This window comes from Sturnira hondurensis, unplaced genomic scaffold (genome assembly GCF_014824575.4).
Source record: "Sturnira hondurensis isolate 20B ecotype Veracruz unplaced genomic scaffold, ASM1482457v3 Scaffold0022464, whole genome shotgun sequence".
NCBI classification, from domain to species: domain Eukaryota; kingdom Metazoa; phylum Chordata; class Mammalia; order Chiroptera; family Phyllostomidae; genus Sturnira; species Sturnira hondurensis.
Genome location: NW_028095095.1, coordinates 2,372,104 through 2,388,724, shown reverse-complemented (window position 1 = coordinate 2,388,724; position 16,621 = coordinate 2,372,104). Strand labels below are relative to the sequence as shown.

General features: G+C 60.7%; 1 protein-coding gene across 4 annotated transcripts; it reads left to right on the top strand.

Annotated features, from left to right (window-relative positions):
• Positions 1 to 6,207: 6,207 nt before the first annotated feature.
• On the top strand, positions 6,208 to 14,666 carry ZNF467 (zinc finger protein 467). Of its 4 annotated transcripts, none has more exons than XM_037035541.1 (5): positions 6,208 to 6,697; positions 8,707 to 8,785; positions 9,273 to 9,389; positions 10,172 to 10,285; positions 12,824 to 14,666. In XM_037035541.1, the coding sequence occupies exons 2-5, from the start codon at positions 8,752 to 8,754 to the stop codon at positions 14,320 to 14,322; spliced, it is 1,764 nt and encodes a 587-aa protein (XP_036891436.1). In that variant the 5' UTR covers positions 6,208 to 6,697; positions 8,707 to 8,751; the 3' UTR covers positions 14,323 to 14,666. The 4 variants fall into 4 exon arrangements, with proteins under 4 accessions (XP_036891436.1, XP_036891438.1, XP_036891437.1 ...); XM_037035543.1 differs by lacking the exon at positions 6,208 to 6,697 and adding an exon at positions 7,046 to 7,137; XM_037035542.1 differs by lacking the exon at positions 6,208 to 6,697 and adding an exon at positions 8,126 to 8,455.
• Positions 14,667 to 16,621: the final 1,955 nt, after the last annotated feature.

Here is a 16,621-nt window from a genome sequence, read left to right as displayed (position 1 = left end):
AAAAGACCTGCGATCATCCACACGAGCCATCTCATCTTCCAGAGATAAAACCCAGAACAGTGGAGTGAGTGTGGGCCTGCAAGCCAAAGGGTCGCTGGTTCCATTCCCAGTCAGGACACATGCCTGGGTTTCTGGCCAGGTCCTTCTGGCCGGGAGGGGCGTGCTAGAGGCAACCACACACTGACGTTTTTCTCCCTCTCTTTCTCCCTACCCTGCCCCCAGCAAAAGGAAAAAACAAAAACAAAAACCCAGAACAGAGAGAAGGATGGTTTGACTGATGGCCCAAAGCAATCTAGTGGCAAGATCAGATTTCCTGATTAGCACCTCCCTAGCACCCCCTTGTTTGGGACTCTCCGGTGCCAGACACCAGCTGCACCCCCACCCATACCTGGGCATGGCATTCTCTGAATGGGCCACCCAGCAGCTTCAGCCACATCCTGGGCTTCAGCCCACAGCTGGCCAGCCTCCATGCCTGCTTCTGTGCCCTTCACGGGGGCTCCTTGCAGCCCTAGGCTGCCTCCACTGCACCCAGACACCCAGGCTATGGACGTGGAGTCAGGCCAAGGGGCAAAGATGGGGCACACGAACAAGGACACCAGAAAAATGGCCTCAGCTCTCAAAGCTGCTTTTAAGTTCAGATGTCATCCTGGGGCTTTGGGGGGTTGGGCAGGGGAGTTAGGGGTCACCGTCAGCCTGGAGGCAGGAGATTTGATAACTAACTAGTTAACCAAAGCTGGTTGGCAACCAAGTCAGTGCATGTGTCCCGAGGGGTCAGTTCACACAGGCAGCAGGGCTGAGTGAGCCCCTGAGGTACCCTGTGCTTGCCTTTCTTCCTCTGAGGATCTGGGAGAGGGACAGGACCTGTCAGTTGCAGCAGACAGAACAGAGGCTTGAAGCTAGGTGTTGGCTGTGTCAGCTTCGAAGCTAGGTGTTGGCAGTGTAGGCGGTGAGCAAGGCGGCCCAGGCTCTGGGGGCTGTGTCTCACCTCTGAGTCAGGGAGCCTCCAGGAATTCCCGAACGTGGCTGCCAGTGCAGCCAGGCTGCCTCCTGGCTCCAAGAAGTCATCTATGGCAGGAAGGGGGGTGGGCAGAGGTGCTGTGCCTGAGGTCTCAGTCCCCCCTTCCCTCCTATACCACCACCACCGCACCCCACTTACCTTCACACCGACCACTGTAGAACCCACAGAGGCCTTGTGTCTGTCCCTGGAGCTCGCGGTCCACAGAAACGGAGACCGAACTGGGCCTACCCAGCCGCACCATGACCCCCAGGCCCCACAACAGCACCAGCCAGTTCCCTTGCCACTGCAAGCTCAGGCCTGGGCAGGGAAAGTGGGGTCACACTCCCCATCCCTGCCAGCAGCACACTGGGGCTCAGACTGCCCAGGGAAGGGAGGAGAAGGGATGGACACTCTGCACTTTACACCCTTTATAGCAGCCCCCACTGGTTCCCCATCACAGCCCTCCTTGAGATGTGCATGACCGCCTCGGACGTCCTCCTGAGTGACAGGCACGCACACAGAAACCCCCTCCCTCTTCACTCCGTGGAGCCCAACCAGGATGGCGGACTGTGCCACCTACTAGCACCAAACCCTTTCCCACAGCACTGTGGGAAGCAGGTGGGGAAACTGAGGCTCTGAGAGGTTAAGTGGTTAAGGAGAGGGGCTCACTCAAGGACACCTTGTGAGGGGGCTACTGGGGAAGGGTTGCAGGGGTGGGGCAGGGGACCACTGGCTTCCTCATTTCCAAATGCCTCCCAACATCACTGGGGGTTGAGGAGGGGGCAGCTAGCTCAGTCCCCAGCTGCCCTGCTGGGCCCCACCCTGAGGTGGGCATACTGTCCCTTACCGGGGAGCAGCTGCGACTCCCCATCAGGTACCAGCTGCTCATTCCCAGAGACATTTCCGCCCCAAATCAGCACTTCCTTCGGTCCCATCAGCACCCGGGCCTGGGGGAAGACGGCAGTGGGTGAGGTGGTCAGCGTCCTCCTCCCACATCCAGCTGCCTCCCTGTCTCCATCTTCTTCTGCCTCTCTCACCAGCTGACAGTGTCCAGGCTACGGACAACGGCCCCTGGGGCTCAGGTGGATGGCCCAGTTGGAGTCAGCAGCACCTGCCAGCAGGTAAGTGCAGCGGCCCAGGAAGTGGTAGTGGCAGCCGTCAAAGGTGAGGTAGTGGAAGCCAGACCAGGTGGCACAGGTGGCCGAGGGTCGCTGGCCCTGGTTCCAGAGTTGGGCCACAGCCCCTGCCAGGGGCTGCAGGGGGGCTGGAGAGGGGGTGCTCCCTGCAGAAGATACACCACCGGGAGCCTCTGAATGTGGAGGAGGAGGGCGGAGGAAGCAGGTGGACAGTGACGGTCCCTCTGCTGGGCAGGGGATGGGAGGTGACTCCTAGAGGACAGGGGAGTGGGTGTGGGGAAAGGCCCAGGGCTCCAGAACTCCACGTGGGAGTGCCTATGGGGGCAGCAGGTGACAGCTGGGGTCGTGCCTGTTGGCAGGCTGGGGACCCACCTGGGAGCTGTTGGCTGGGACAGCTGAGGCAGGCCTGGGAATGGCCATCTCACCAGCTGTGTCCCCAGGGCTGGGCACAGCACTCCTCTAGGCTTCCTGCAGAACCGTTAGCTGAGCCTGCCTGAGGCTGGCATTGCCACATGGCAAAGCAGTGGCCCTTGGGGCTGGCATGTGCAAGGGCTGTGGTGGGTACAGGGGGAGAGTGGGGTGGACCCAGTCAGGCAGCCTGCTACCTCCATGAACCCACAGATCTGAGCTAATCTCGGGCACTTACCCAGGCTGCAGTTGGGGCCCGCCCAGCCTGGGCAGCAGGCCCTCACTGTCTGGTTCCATGCAATAGGCCGGGTCGCTGGGGGCCTGTGTCCACCAAGCAGGCAGAAGGGAGAAGACATTAGTGTTCAGCTGAGCCCCATCCCTGGGAATGGCCTGGGACAGTCATTCAATCGGGTCACCTACTCACTGAGTGAACCTCTCATGTAATTCCCCTTCTTGGTCTTCATTTCCCCACGAGATGAGCTTGGGGAGGTGACAGAAGGGTAGGCACTGGCAGGAGACATCAGGAACCTCCACTCTGCCCTCTGAGAGCCCACCCAGACCTGCCTCCTACATGCCTACTGTCCCCATCACTGCCGGGCCACCATCCCCCCACAAGGATATGGCCCCTGCACTCAGGAGCCCAGACTCCGACCCTCACTCACTTGTCGATGGGACACAGCCCTGCAGAGCCACGGAGGACAGGTCCACTCGCCAGCCCTGGAGCAGGTTAATGGTAGAGACTGGTGCAGGGCACGAGGTCCTCCTGACAGGGGGTCACTTCCTCCTCCACCAGGAAGGTCTCTGTCTGCTCACACCACCTCCTGCCCATGAGAGCTGCTGCCACTGTCCCCCCTCACCACCCGTCACCCAGAAGCCTGTCCTGTGAACCTCCTCTTGAAAGAGCCTTCTCCCAAGGAAGTGTGTGAATTGAGGTTGGGAGGGGAGTCAGCTGCCCCAGAGGGTTTCAGCTATGGAGCAAGAGGAAAAGGAGGAAAAGAGGGTCCCAGTCATGGGGTGGGCTGCTTCCCTGTTGTTTAGTGCCCATGCCATCCCAAAGAGGAGAGTAGGGAGCAGCATGGTGCCCCCACAGCTCACCGCACAGGGGACTTTGGGGCTGGGCTTGGGGGAGGCAATTGCAGCAGGTGAGCACAGAGGCCAGCACTGGCCTGTCCACACCACACTGCACTTGACTGCAGCCCAGCCTCTAAGTTGGTGTGCACAAGAGGCCTCAGAGCTGGGGCTGGGAGGTTTTATCTCAGCCCCAGGGCACCAGCTGCCCAGAACCAGATTGGACCTGCCGCCCCCCCCGCCCCCACCTCTGCCTCAGAGGTCATTCTCCCTGGAAACAGTCCCCTTCCTGCAGGGGCTACTGTGTGTGGGTGTGTGTAATCGGGAGGGTGTGTGCGTGCTAGGTCACAGCCAGACACTGAGCCTCAGATATTTCTACACTCTCAGACCCCACCACAAACGACTGTGACCAAGCTCACACCTCTGGACTTTGATTTCCTCACCAGTAAAAACTCCAGGGGCCTCCCAGGGACACACAGGTGGGACTCAAGCCCCACAGATTGTATGAGACTGTGTGTGGTCGTTTTTCTGGAAACAGTTCTGTAACCTTTATTAGGTTGCCAGGGGGTGAGGCCCCACAAAATGTTTAAGAGTCACTGGACCAAAGGATGGCTCTGGCCTTCCAGCCCTACAATCCTGGCTTCATGATTCTCCCCACTCCCCCTCCCTTGCCTGCTGCCACCTGGCCCGCTCTGCCACCAGGCACTCTGCAGGTGAAGGCCAGGGTGCAGGTGGCGCCCTTTCCAGGGAGGTTGGGCTATGTAGATACAGAGGAATGACCTGTGCCCTTTCTTCTGCGGCCCCACTTCTAACTGGGGTGATTATGTGCAGCTGCCTGGGTCCACCTCGATCTCTTTTGACGTCTCCTAGGATCCCTGGGCTCCAGAACCAGGAAGACCTGGCCAGGGAATGAGAGCAAGCCTCAGGGAGGAGTGCCCAGGGTGGGAAGTGGGGGGTGGGGTGGCAAGAGACCAAGGGCCCTGGGGACCAGGCGCTGGGTGGGATAATCCCCAGCATCTGTTTGGTTGGGAGGGGCAGCAGCAGGTGGCCCAGGGGAATCCTGGTTGTGTCCTGGTTACCAGCTCCCCGGATGGCCAGGCTGCAATGTGGCCTGGGTCTCCTATCCCATAACCCCTAAACCTGATGTCCCTCCGAGCACACACAATCACCCGCCTGGGGCGAAGAGGCTGTGGGGACCCAGTCTCACTAGGCATTCTTCAGGGCCCACCGCGGGTCCTGGGACCAAGAGAGGGTGCTGTGCGTTCCTCAGGGAGCTCTCCAAAGGGATCCTCAGAGAGGGCAGGGCAGTGTCCAGGTACCAGTCTCACGTGCACACCCACACTCCCCTTCCCTCACCCGCTCCATCCACTCCCACTGCAGGTCTCACAGGAAGAGGACCGGGAGCTAGCGCCCCACCCCAGCACAGTGACACATTGCTCCCAGGGCCAGGAGGAGGCTAGGCACTGACTCCCTGAAACAGCCCATCCAGGAGGTAAAAAATCCTTTCACATCTGATTCCTAGGGACACTGTGCCCCCCCTCCCGGAGGCCACCTGCTCCAGAGCCCCTCTTCCTACCCTAAACATCAACCAATACTGAGGGTGCCCCAGCTGTACGCCATGCTTCTCCATCCCCGGTCACCCCCTCTGTGATGAAACAGGGAAGCTTCAGGTGCTGCGTGTTCCAGGGCCATCCACCTGCCTCCCCAGCTCTGGGTCCCGACCACTGCTGATAGGGCAGCACTTGGACTGGGAGAAACTGGAGTCCCCAGCGCCCTTTCCCCTAAAGGGGGAGGGAGGGAGGAAGCTGGAACCCAGGGGAGATTGGAGGAAGAGATTAGGGAAGGCAGAGGCCTGGAATAACCAGCCCCCCCTTCGGCTCTGGAAGACAGGGCATGGGGAGCTCGCCCAGGGGGTGCCCAGGAGGTAAGGCGGAAGAGAAACATCATAACCCCGGACGGACGCAGACAAGGAGAAGCCAGACCTGAGGGCTGAGGACGCCCCTGCACACCTGACACGAAGAGCTTTCCAGAGCCTTAGGAGGAGGACCTGCCCCCCCACCACGCCCAGGGAACTCTTCCTCCCCGAAGCCCCTTTACCTGGACCCCGCCCTCAGAGTCTCCACCCAGCTGGACTCTCACCTCGCCCCCTGGGGCCTCCCTGCCTTCTCTCTGGTCACCCAGCCCAAAGCCCCCACCCTACCCCCAATTTCTACTTCGGAGGGTCCACTCATGGCCAGCACAGGGGCCCAGCCCTGACTCCCTCGGCCTCACCCCAGGGCACCAAGGGACCCGGCTCCCGAGGCAGGTCTCAGATCGCTGACTCAGGGCCCAAGGATGTGGGTCCGGTGGATCTCGGTGGGATCGGGGTGGAGAGCGGGGCGGGGTCGGAGTTCCCCAGACCGACCCCCAAAAACCGATAGTGGAGATGATCCCACTGCGGGAGCGCGGCACAAACACACTCCCACTGGTATTCGCGATTCAAAGACAGCAGCGCAGCCCCTGGCTCCCCTCGCGGAACACGCCCCCTCCTCGTCCCCCCAACTCCTCACCCCCCACCCCGCCCCGCGCTCCACCTTTCTCTTGGCTCCTCCCCCGACGCCCGCGAGCACCCCCAGCAGCCCAAGTGCTCGGCCTCCCAGCCTACTCTCCCTCCTCCACCTCCTGCACAGTCTTCCCTTCCCTGCCCCCTCGCCCTCTCCCCCAATCCTTAGCTCCCCCTTCCCATCACCTACCCCGGCCGTCTTCCCTCCCGACCGTCACCTGCCCGCCGGCACCCGCTGCGAGCCCGCCAGCGAGCCCACTCCTGGACGCCCCTGCCAGGGCCACCCCCCACTGGCGCTCCGCGGTGCCCCTCCCGCTTCCTCGCTCCCCTCCCCCAGCCGGGCGCCCTTCCCCTCTCCTGCTCCCCCGGCGGCTTATCCTCTCCCCTCCCCGCGAAGTTTCGGGGCTGTCAGTCAGTCAGTCTTTCGGGTCGTCCGCACCCGAGCTGCGGGCTGCGGGCGCCATTGCGAGCAGAGCCGTCCAGGACCGGAGGCCGGGACGCCGGGGTCCCGTCAGCCGTGGGGAGACCCGACCGGTCGTCCGCCAGGTAAGCGCCCCGGAGGCGCCCAGCGGCCGGCAGCTCCGCCCGCTCCCCCCGCCACCCCGGCACTTAGTCAAGGCCCGCCCCGCACAGGTGACAGCCCCGGGGTGGGGGCGCACGGAAGGGGGTGGGGAGAGGTGTAGGGGAAAGAAAGCGCCGAGGAGGGGCGCGGGCTGGAGGGAAGAGGGGATGGGACTGGAGGGGGAGGACGTGGGGGGCAGGGTTGTCACAAGAAGTGACGGACGGGGAGCTAGAGGAAAGGGCAGGCGCTGGGGACATGGGCGGGGAGGGGTTAGTCCGGTGGGAAAGGGGTGAGAAGCTCGGAGGGGCGAGTGAGGAAGATCCAGAGAGGGGAGAGGGAGTGTGGGAGGAAGCGGGGAAAGGACAACGCGGCTCGGGGACCGGCCCGCGTTGGTCGGTGGGGAAGAGGCAGAGGGTGTTGACAGGTGAGCCCGGGAGCCGGGGAGGGGCCGGGGTGTGCGGTGCGCTCTGGGTGCAGGGACTCCGGACTAGCGAGGCTGGGAGGTGGGCCGGGAAGGATCGGTCCCGCCGGCAAACTTGGGAGGGGGGGGGGGGGGGAGGAACCAGTGGGGAGCAGAAATGGGGAAGGGAGCCACGGCTGGGAAGGGAGGGGAGGGGAAGGGTGGCAGAGGTGAGTTGGAGGCCGGGGTGGGCAGGGCCAAGGAGAGAGTCCAGAGCTAGCGGCTAGCGGGGCCCGGGTCTCGGGGGAGCTCCGGAGCGGACTGGGAGGGGGAGGGGCAGAGCGGTTCTGGGGACCGGGGACCCGGAGGGAGGGGAAGCGAGAGCCTGCTGGGGAGGCGGAGGGGGAAGGGAGCCGGGGGCCTCGGAGGGGAAGGAGAGCCGCAGGAGGGAGGGGGCGGGGGTAGTGTGGGGAGACGCGAGGAGGGAGGGGACTGAGGTGCAGAGAGGGAGGAGAAGGAAGGGAAAGCGGAGTGGGGGAGGAGAGGGCGGGGAGAGGAGATCGGAGTGAGGGAGAACAGCGGGAGGGGGCCGGCGTGGGGAGGAAGGAAAGGAGGAGGGAAAAGGAAGGGAGATGGTGCGCACCGGGGAGGGGACGGATCGGGGAGAACAGGAGGGGAGGAAAAGGCGTAGGGAGCTTGGGGAGGGGGAGGGGAGGGCTGCAGCGGAGGCAAGCGGGGGTCGGGGGGCAGGGGGCGGGGCGGGGAGCGCCAGTCGGCTGCGGGCAGGGGCGGAGCTGGAGGGGCGAGGCCGAGGCGGAGCTGGGGAGCCAGCCAGATCCTGCTGGGAGAGAGGGCGGAAGGCAGAGGGAGCGGGAGAAGGGAGGGCAAAGGGAAGGCTGCCAAAGAGATTTTGGGGGGAGGGGAGTCCGCTGGGAGAGGGGCGGGGCAGGACGCTGGAGGAGGAAAGAGGCGGGGGGCGGGCATTGGGAGGGATGGCCCTGCGCGGGGGGGTTGTGTGGGCGGGGGGTACCTCTCGAGGGAAGCGAGCTGGTTTCGAGGTAGGGTTTTGGGGAAAGGAAGCAAGAGCCATTTCCTGCCTGCGGCGAGGACCCTCCTTTTAGAGCCTCCCCCACCAGTTGCCCAATGGTGACACTCACCTCCGCCCCTTCGCTGGCTCCTATTTCACCAGCTCCTGCAGTGACAGCTGGAGGGCCTAGACGACACTCTTGCTCCCCACCCTGGTCTCCCACCCTCCACCCTCTGCCCAGAGAATAGATTCATCCCTGACCCCCGCGGGGCAGGATCCCTGATGGGCTGGGGCTGGCTCCGGGAGACCTGCCAGGTGAGGGGAGCTGCTGACTTCTGGAGTTGGCCAGAGCTTGCAGAAATGGCTTCAAGATCTTCTCCTTAGGCCACCTGCAAAGATCTCTTCGCTGTCTGAAATCCCGCTTCCCTCATTTCCCTCATCTGTCCCTGGGGACATCACCTGCGGAGCGCTTGGGGAGAGCGGATGGGGAGAGGTCGGCCAGGGCCAGGGCCCAGGGGAGAGTGCCGGGAATAGCATATTTGAGCAAGGATGTGTTCTCTCCTTAGGGTGTGTGGCCTGCTGGTCACCAGGAGGAGCTACCTGAGGTTGCCATGAGAGAGACCTTGGAGGCCCTCAGCTCCCTGGGTGAGCCAGCAGAACTGAAGGAACCTGGGGTGGGGGTGGGGACCCTGGGGACTGCTGGGCTTGTTGCTTTTCTGCAATAAATGGGGCAGAGCCCTCCTCAGAGAGTGCAACGTCAAGACTCCCGAGACCCCCGGAACCCTTCAGGCAGCATTCTTTGGGTCTTACCCCCGTGTTTGTGATTGCCTGGCCCTCGCTGGAGGTTGTGGTAGACTGTGCGTGCACACCTGTACTCTCACAGAGCACCAGGATGTGTAATCCACTCTTATCCTTCATCTGTCCCTGACTCAACACAGAGGGGCTGAGGTTGACACCTGGCCAGCCTGCTGGGGAGCCTGGCTGTCCCTTGTCCATGCTGACCAGAGACCCTTCTTCCTGAGCAGGTTGGGAAAAGCCCCTTGGGTGGGCTGGGAAGGGGAAGAGCCCCTGCCTTCGATCCTTCCTTCTTTCCCAGAGGCTTTACTTGGACCCATGCTTCTCCCTGTGACAGGCTTCTCCGTGGCACAGCGGGAATTGGCCCCCCAAAGTGAGCCTGGGGATGGGCCCCATAATGCCCGGGAGCAGGTGTGCCCTCCCAGGCAAGAGAGAGCACTGGGCTCCTGTTCTGGTAAGTGAGCAGGGACTCTGCGTGGTGGCTCAGGGCAGAGTCTTCCTTTCTTCGTCCAATGTTTATTGAGCACCTGCTAAGTGCCCTGTGCCATGTCAGATATTTGGGATACCTCAGTAATCAAACAGACGAAGGCCCCTACCTTCCAGAAGCATAATCCTAGTGAGGACAGGGGGTCGACAGACAACCGATGTAAAAACAAGGACACTTATAAACGTGTTAGAAGAGGATACTTGGCGGGGGAAGGGATCTGAGACTATTGTGGGTGAGGGTGGAGCAGAATACACCTAAACAGGGGCGGGTGACAGCAGCCTCTCCGGGAATGTAGGATCTGAGCAAGATTTGAAACAGGGAGGTGGCTAAACAGACATCAGGAGAAGACATCTAAGAGAGGGGTGTGCCAGGCTTTCTGACACCCCGACCTTCTCCAGGGATTTGCCATGGAACTGAGATCCATCTGGTGGCTTGGGCAGTCCCCAGTCCTCCTCCAAGGAGCCCCATGTAAGCCTAGGGGCAGGGCCTGTTCTTGCTTACGCACACAGATTCCAAAAACTCGTCGCAGTTGTGGCTTTAGCAAGCATGCGGGGCCTAACCAGGGGCCCTACTTAAAGGAGCCTGAGGGTCTGGGAACCCCACCCCTGTAGGTATGCCCTGAGCTGGGTGCAGTCCTTGCCTGTGGGATTGGGGGTGGGGTTTCAAGCTCCCCTGCTTCCTAGCACCAGTGGGGCCCTCTGTCCATCTGTGACATCTGCGGTAGCCTGAGGTGGCCTGTTCTCTGCTAGGGCATGAGGCCCCCAGACCCGTGGAAGGTGCCCACACGGAGCAGGCTGAGGCCCCCGGCAGAGGAAGCCAGGACCGCCCACCAGGGAAGGCGGAGCCTGTGGGCTCCTGCCCAGGTGAGTCTTCCCAGTGCTCCATCCCAGCAGGGGACCAGGCGGAGGGACAGGAGCCTTGCAAGCTCCAGAGCTGCTCTCTGATGTGGCAGCCGCTCCAGGCCCTTCCACCACAAGGTGAGCCAGGCCCTGGCACCTTTCTGCTCATAGAGCTTCAGTACCCGGAGGGAATCCTACACCCATAGTCGACGGAGATCAGAGAGGCTGGTCACCAAGAGAAACACTCCATCGGCCAACATGGCCGCGTCCTCTCCAAGTCCTGACTTTGCCCTCCATGCCTGCAATCTTAAGTACAGACTTGTCCATGGCTTGGATTACATGGTGTTGGATCAACCTTTTCACTGGCCCTCCCCAGGCATGCCCCTCCCCACATTTCCACTGATCTCAGCGGTACCCAAATGTTCCCAATCTGTTGTCTGACTCCTCTGTTGTCAGGCCCCTCCCCAGGGCCACCGCCCCAGTGGATTCCCTCTCCACAGTCCTGCCCATCACTTCCTTCCACTGTCACCAACCGTGTCATCTTTGGCCTGAGTGATGTCACTTATTCCACAAGGACTTCTTTGGTGGCACTAGGCCCAATCTGTTAGGTGGATTGGAAAGAGATGGGCTTTGAAGTGACACAGACCTGTTTGAACCCTGGTTCCACGTTCCCTCGCCGAGTGGTCTTGACCGCTACCTTACCTCCAGGAACCTCAGTTTGCCCACCACCTGGAAATGGCCGTATCATGCCTCCTCTGAAGGTTCGTGATGATGCGCACACAGGACATCATCGTCGTTGGCCCTCAGTACATGGTGGCCGTCCTCATTTTTATCCGACACGTAAAGACGCGTTTTTATTAGATACAGAAGGAAATAGAACGCATGATGTCTGTCCTCCAGAAGCTAAACACTACTTGACACTAACAGGAGCCAGAGTAAAGAGTCCCCAGATAACAATAAAGCCACATCACAAGTGAGGGTTCACAGTAAGTGCTGTAGGCGTTCGTGTAAGAGATTCTTGCGAGTTGGATTTGTCAAAGATTTTGCTTTGTGCTGCATCGTGAGTAAAGTGTAGACTGCAGCACTGGTGAGTGTGGGGTGCAGGATGGGAAGGCACTCCAGGCGGAGGAAAAACTTCAAGGGGGGGGGGAAGTTGATGTGTGACTGGAGTCAGAGCAGACCGGACAGTGAAGGGCTTATGCCTGGGAGCATCAGGAAAGTTGGAACCAGGTTGGGGTGTGCCTCAGAAGCAGCTAGAACTTCTTCACCCTGTTAATAGGGAGCTACAGATGGTTCTTGAGTAGGAGGATGGCACAGCAAGCATGAAAGTAGTATCACAACAAGATGAGGAGCAGTTTGGGACGGATGGGTCGGTGAGAGAGACTGGGAATAGATGGGACAGGGACGGGCCGGTGTAACCAAGGCTCAGGCTGTCACAGACTTTTCAAGTCAGGCAGGAACTCAGGTCATCTGGCTCAATGGGTCTCAAAAACGAGTCCCCTGGGGAGCTTTAAGGAAATAGCAGATTCATGTGCCCTGCTCCCCTCGATGCGTTTTGTAGGCGCCCCCCAGGAGATCATGATGCCGGCCCCAGGTTTGGGAACCATGAACTAGTCCGACCCTTACACTTCCGCAAACTAACAAACGTAGCTCAGAGAGGTGAGCTCACCAAGGTCGCTGCTCGTTAGTGACGGAGGAGACCCCAAGGGGATACTCTGGGTCTGGGCCTTCAGCCTCTTGCTCTCAGCTGGGCCATTCTGGGGCCTAAGGAGAGGCAAGCTCCAGGAAAACCCACTGCAAACACGCTCCCCCAAAGGTCCCCCTGCTTCTCCGGAGGTGAGCACCATTCACTGGTTCTCTGTAAGGGAAACGCCCTTCTTTTTCTGAACTGTGATTTTTCACCTGGCTGTAGAAGCAAGAGCTGTCCACCTGGCTCATGGAGGGGAGGGGGCTGGAGAGACCGCAGAAAGGAACACAAAGTCCCCCTGGTGGAAAGCCTGAGAGCAGGGGAAGCTCAAAGGTGAGGGTCAAGGTCCCAAGGTAGTCAGCCCTGCAGCTGGGAGGAGGCGGCTGCAGTCCTCACATCAAAGAAAGCAGAGAGGTCTGGGAAGGGGAGCTGTTCAGTGATTAGCAGGCTGAGCCGCAGCCAGTTTTCAGAACTCCGGAGGGCAGCTGCCTATCTGAGGACCAGAGGCCGTGGTTCCAGAAAGGAGCCTGCCTGCCGGACAGGATAATGTGAGGCAGCCTCGAACCCAGAGTGAAGTCTGAGGATCGGAACCCGAGCAACATGCGTATTCGGATGCAGGGAAAGCGCTCTAGGTGACTAGGGCGAGCCTGGGAGAAAGCCTCCCAGGAGGTTGGCTCCCCAGCGCCCTGCCTGCCCGGAGGGAAGGAGGAAGACTGAGCAGTGATCTTCCCATTTGGTCACTTCCAGGAACCTTCCAGTAGAGGGGACAGAGCAGAAGCCAGACTGCAGGGCTCCGGAAGGGGGTGGTCCGCTGGTAAATAAACGTTACAGAAATAAACGTGGGGCTTAATGGACGCCTTGTTTCGACTTTTCAGGAGAGGAGTGGATGATTCGGAAGGTGAAGGTGGAGGAAGAGGATCAGGAGGCAGAAGAGGTCCAGTGGCCGCAGCATCTGGCTTTACTCCCGGGCCCCTTTCCTGCACCTGACCTGGGGCCTCTGGCCGCGGCGTATAAGCTGGAACCCGGAGCCCCAGGGGCACTGGGTGGGCTCGCGCTGGCCGGGTGGACTCAGGCCGCAGAGAAGCCCTACGGCTGCGGGGAGTGCGAACGGCGGTTCCGGGACCAGCTGACCTTGCGGCTGCATCAGAGGCTGCACCGTGGAGAGGGCCCCTGCGCCTGTCCCGACTGCGGCCGCAGCTTCTCACAGCGCGCGCACATGCTGCTGCACCAGCGCAGCCACCTCGGCGAGCGGCCGTTTCCGTGCTCCGAGTGCGACAAGCGCTTCAGCAAGAAGGCCCACCTAACCCGCCACCTGCGCACGCACACGGGCGAGCGGCCCTACCCGTGCGCAGAGTGCGGCAAGCGCTTCAGCCAGAAGATACACCTGGGCTCACACCAGAAGACGCACACCGGCGAGCGGCCCTTTCCCTGCACCGAGTGCGAGAAGCGCTTTCGCAAAAAGACACATCTGATCCGCCACCAGCGCATCCACACGGGCGAAAGGCCCTACCAGTGCGGGCAGTGCGCACGTAGCTTCACGCACAAGCAACACTTGGTGCGGCACCAAAGGGTGCACGAGGCGGCCTGCCAGTCCCCTTTGTCTCCGGACGCGCCCACCTCTCCGGGTTCTCCTGCCCCGTCCCCGACCCCTTCCCCTCCCGGACCTAAGCCTTTCGCCTGTTCCGACTGCGGCCTGGGCTTCGGCTGGAAGAAGAACCTCGCTACGCACCAGCGTCTACACCGCAGTGAGGAGGGCCCCTTCGGATGTGAAGAGTGCACACTGAGCGCCGCCGCGGACCCCGCAGCCGCCGAGCCCCTGGTTTGCGCGCACGGAAGCACAGCGGCTCCCCAGGACGCTCCGGCCGGCGAGCGGTCCTACTCCTGCCCGGACTGCGGGCGCGGCTTCGCCCACGGGCAGCACCTGGCGCGACATCGGCGGGTGCACACGGGCGAACGGCCCTTCGCCTGCGCGCAGTGTGGCCGTCGCTTCGGCTCGCGGCCCAATCTGGTCGCCCACTCCAGAGCCCACAGCGGCGCCAGGCCTTTCGCCTGTACGCAGTGCGGCCGCCGCTTCAGCCGCAAGTCTCACCTGGGCCGCCACCAGACCGTGCACACGGGCAGTCGGCCGCACTCTTGTGCCATCTGCGCCCGCAGCTTCAGCTCCAAAACCAACCTGGCCCGCCATCAGGCCATCCACACCGGCTCTCGCCCCTTCTCCTGCCCGCAGTGCGGCAAGAGCTTTAGCCGCAAGACCCACTTGGTGCGGCACCAGCGCGTCCACGGCGAAGCGGCCCGCCTGACCTGTGACGCCGACCTCCCGGCCCCAGCCTGGACCGCGGCCACGGAGGTGGTAGCGTCCCCACTCTTCTTCTGAGTCTCATTCTCGTCAGGCCCTTCCTCGGCCTTCTGTTGCTCCCTGGTTGGAGAGACCCAGGTCCAAGACCCTGCTGGGCATTGTTATTCCCTCTCCATCTGGCAGGAAGAAGTCTGGGAAGGATACCAGCTTTGACGCTCTGTGACAAAGACTGTGCTGAGTGCACCCTTGCTGGGACGGTGGGCCAGAGTCTTTGGGCGGCTCCTACCAAGAAAACCGGGCTGGAAAGGAGATGTTTCCTGGGCCCTCCCTGAGCGTAGAAGTTAGGAACCTCTGCGCGGGAAGGGGAAGAATGGCCATCTGTGTACCTACCCTGTCATTAAAATAATCACCTGAAGGTTCCAGGGCTGTTCATTGAGCTGGGGGAGGGAACCCCTGACTCGAACCACACACAGAGGACCTTTCCTTTCCTATCTGGGTGGATTCCACTTAGCCAGTGGCTGGTAATTTCTCTACCAAATCAAAATGTGATACAGTGAATTGCCAGGCACTCCCCTGCTCCCTGCTCCTCGCTCAGAGATTTGACGAGGAAGGAACATTGGCATATACATTTCTCCTGCCAGGTGTTGAAGGCTGGAACTGTGGGGAACGCACAGGGAGGGGGCAGGTAGGTGCCCTTTGCCATTCCCATGGAGACACGAGCCACGTGCCACCGAGGACCCTGGGGCTGGAGAGCTGCTGCCTCTGTAGCTCTCCTGAGGGGACCTTGGTAAAGCAGCCCACATGCCACTCTGCCTGGCACCATGAGGGAAGACATTAATGGCATATGACTTTTTTTCTTAAAATTTACATCTTTTTAAAAAGATTTTATTTATCTTTAGAGGGGAAGGGAAGGAGAGAGGGAGAGAAATATCGATGTATGGTTGCCTCTCGTGGGTCCCCTGCTGGGAGCTGGCCTGCTACCCAGGCATGTGCCCTGACTGGGAATCAAACTGCAATCCTTTGGTTCGCAGGCCCGTGCTCAGTCCGCTGAGCTACACCAGCCAGGGTTCTCATAAGTTGTTACATCTTTTTTTTTTTTAAATTTAATTTATTTATTTATTTATCCTTTTTAGAGGGGAAGGAGAGAGGGAGAGAGACATCAATGTATGGTTGCCTTTCGCATGTCTCCTGCTGGGAGTTGGCCTGCAGGGAACTGGCCTGCGACCCAGGCATGTGCCCTGACTGGGAACTGAACCACGATCCTCTGGTTCGNGGGTGGATTCCACTTAGCCAGTGGCTGGTAATTTCTCTACCAAATCAAAATGTGATACAGTGAATTGCCAGGCACTCCCCTGCTCCCTGCTCCTCGCTCAGAGATTTGACGAGGAAGGAACATTGGCATATACATTTCTCCTGCCAGGTGTTGAAGGCTGGAACTGTGGGGAACGCACAGGGAGGGGGCAGGTAGGTGCCCTTTGCCATTCCCATGGAGACACGAGCCACGTGCCACCGAGGGCCCTGGGGCTGGAGAGCTGCTGCCTCTGTAGCTCTCCTGAGGGGACCTTGGTAAAGCAGCCTACATGCCACTCTGCCTGGCACCATGAGGGAAGACATTAATGGCATATGACTTTTTTTCTTAAGTTACATCTTTTTAAAAAGATTTTATTTATCTTTAGAGGGGAAGGGAAGGAGAGAGGGAGAGAAATATCGATGTATGGTTGCCTTTCGCATGTCTCCTGCTGGGAGTTGGCCTGCAGGGAACTGGCCTGCGACCCAGGCATGTGCCCTGACTGGGAACTGAACCACGATCCTCTGGTTCGCAGGCCTGTGCTCAAGCCACTGAGCTATGCCAGCCAGGGCCAAGTTGTTACATCTTAAGGATGGGTGTTCGATCTGGATGTCTCCCTCCACGGCTGGGCCTCCCCAGCACAAGCAGCGGGGAAAGCTGGCTGGCTGGCAGTGAAGGGGGGCAGCGGGATGATGGGGACCGAGCTGAACCTGGAGCGAGAAGTCCTGGGTTTGAGCCCTTGGAGCAGGGCGTTCATTTCCTGAGTCTCTGCTCTCTCATTACAGTAAGATTGTTGTTGGTGGTGAGAGGCAAGGGAAGGGGTGGGAAGAAGGCGTGAATGCAGTGAGTTCGGAGTTTCCTGGCCACGAATGAGTAGGTGGTCCCAGGGAATGTGGCAGTTTGGCCATACACAGGGGCCACTGTGTTGCCCTGGCCATATTTTAAATACTTGGGCCTTTCACACAAAAATCTGGGCTTCCAGCTTCCCTTGTGAAAAGTCGGAAGATCCGGCAGCTCTAGCTGGGGCTGAGTGGACCTTGGTCTCGTTACACTAAGGCAGGGGGACAGGAGTGCTGGGCCCACAGCCCC

What these genes read in the sequence shown, in the direction of transcription:
- ZNF467 (XM_037035542.1), top strand. Translation starts at nt 8,423, where the DNA reads ATGGGCTGGGGCTGGCTCCGGGAGACCTGCCAG. An exon ending in AGCACTGGGCTCCTGTTCTG is followed by an intron (nt 9,390 to 10,171) that starts GTAAGTGAGCAG and finishes GTTCTCTGCTAG; the next exon opens with GGCATGAGGCCCCCAGACCC. An exon ending in GCCTGTGGGCTCCTGCCCAG is followed by an intron (nt 10,286 to 12,823) that starts GTGAGTCTTCCC and finishes TCGACTTTTCAG; the next exon opens with GAGAGGAGTGGATGATTCGG.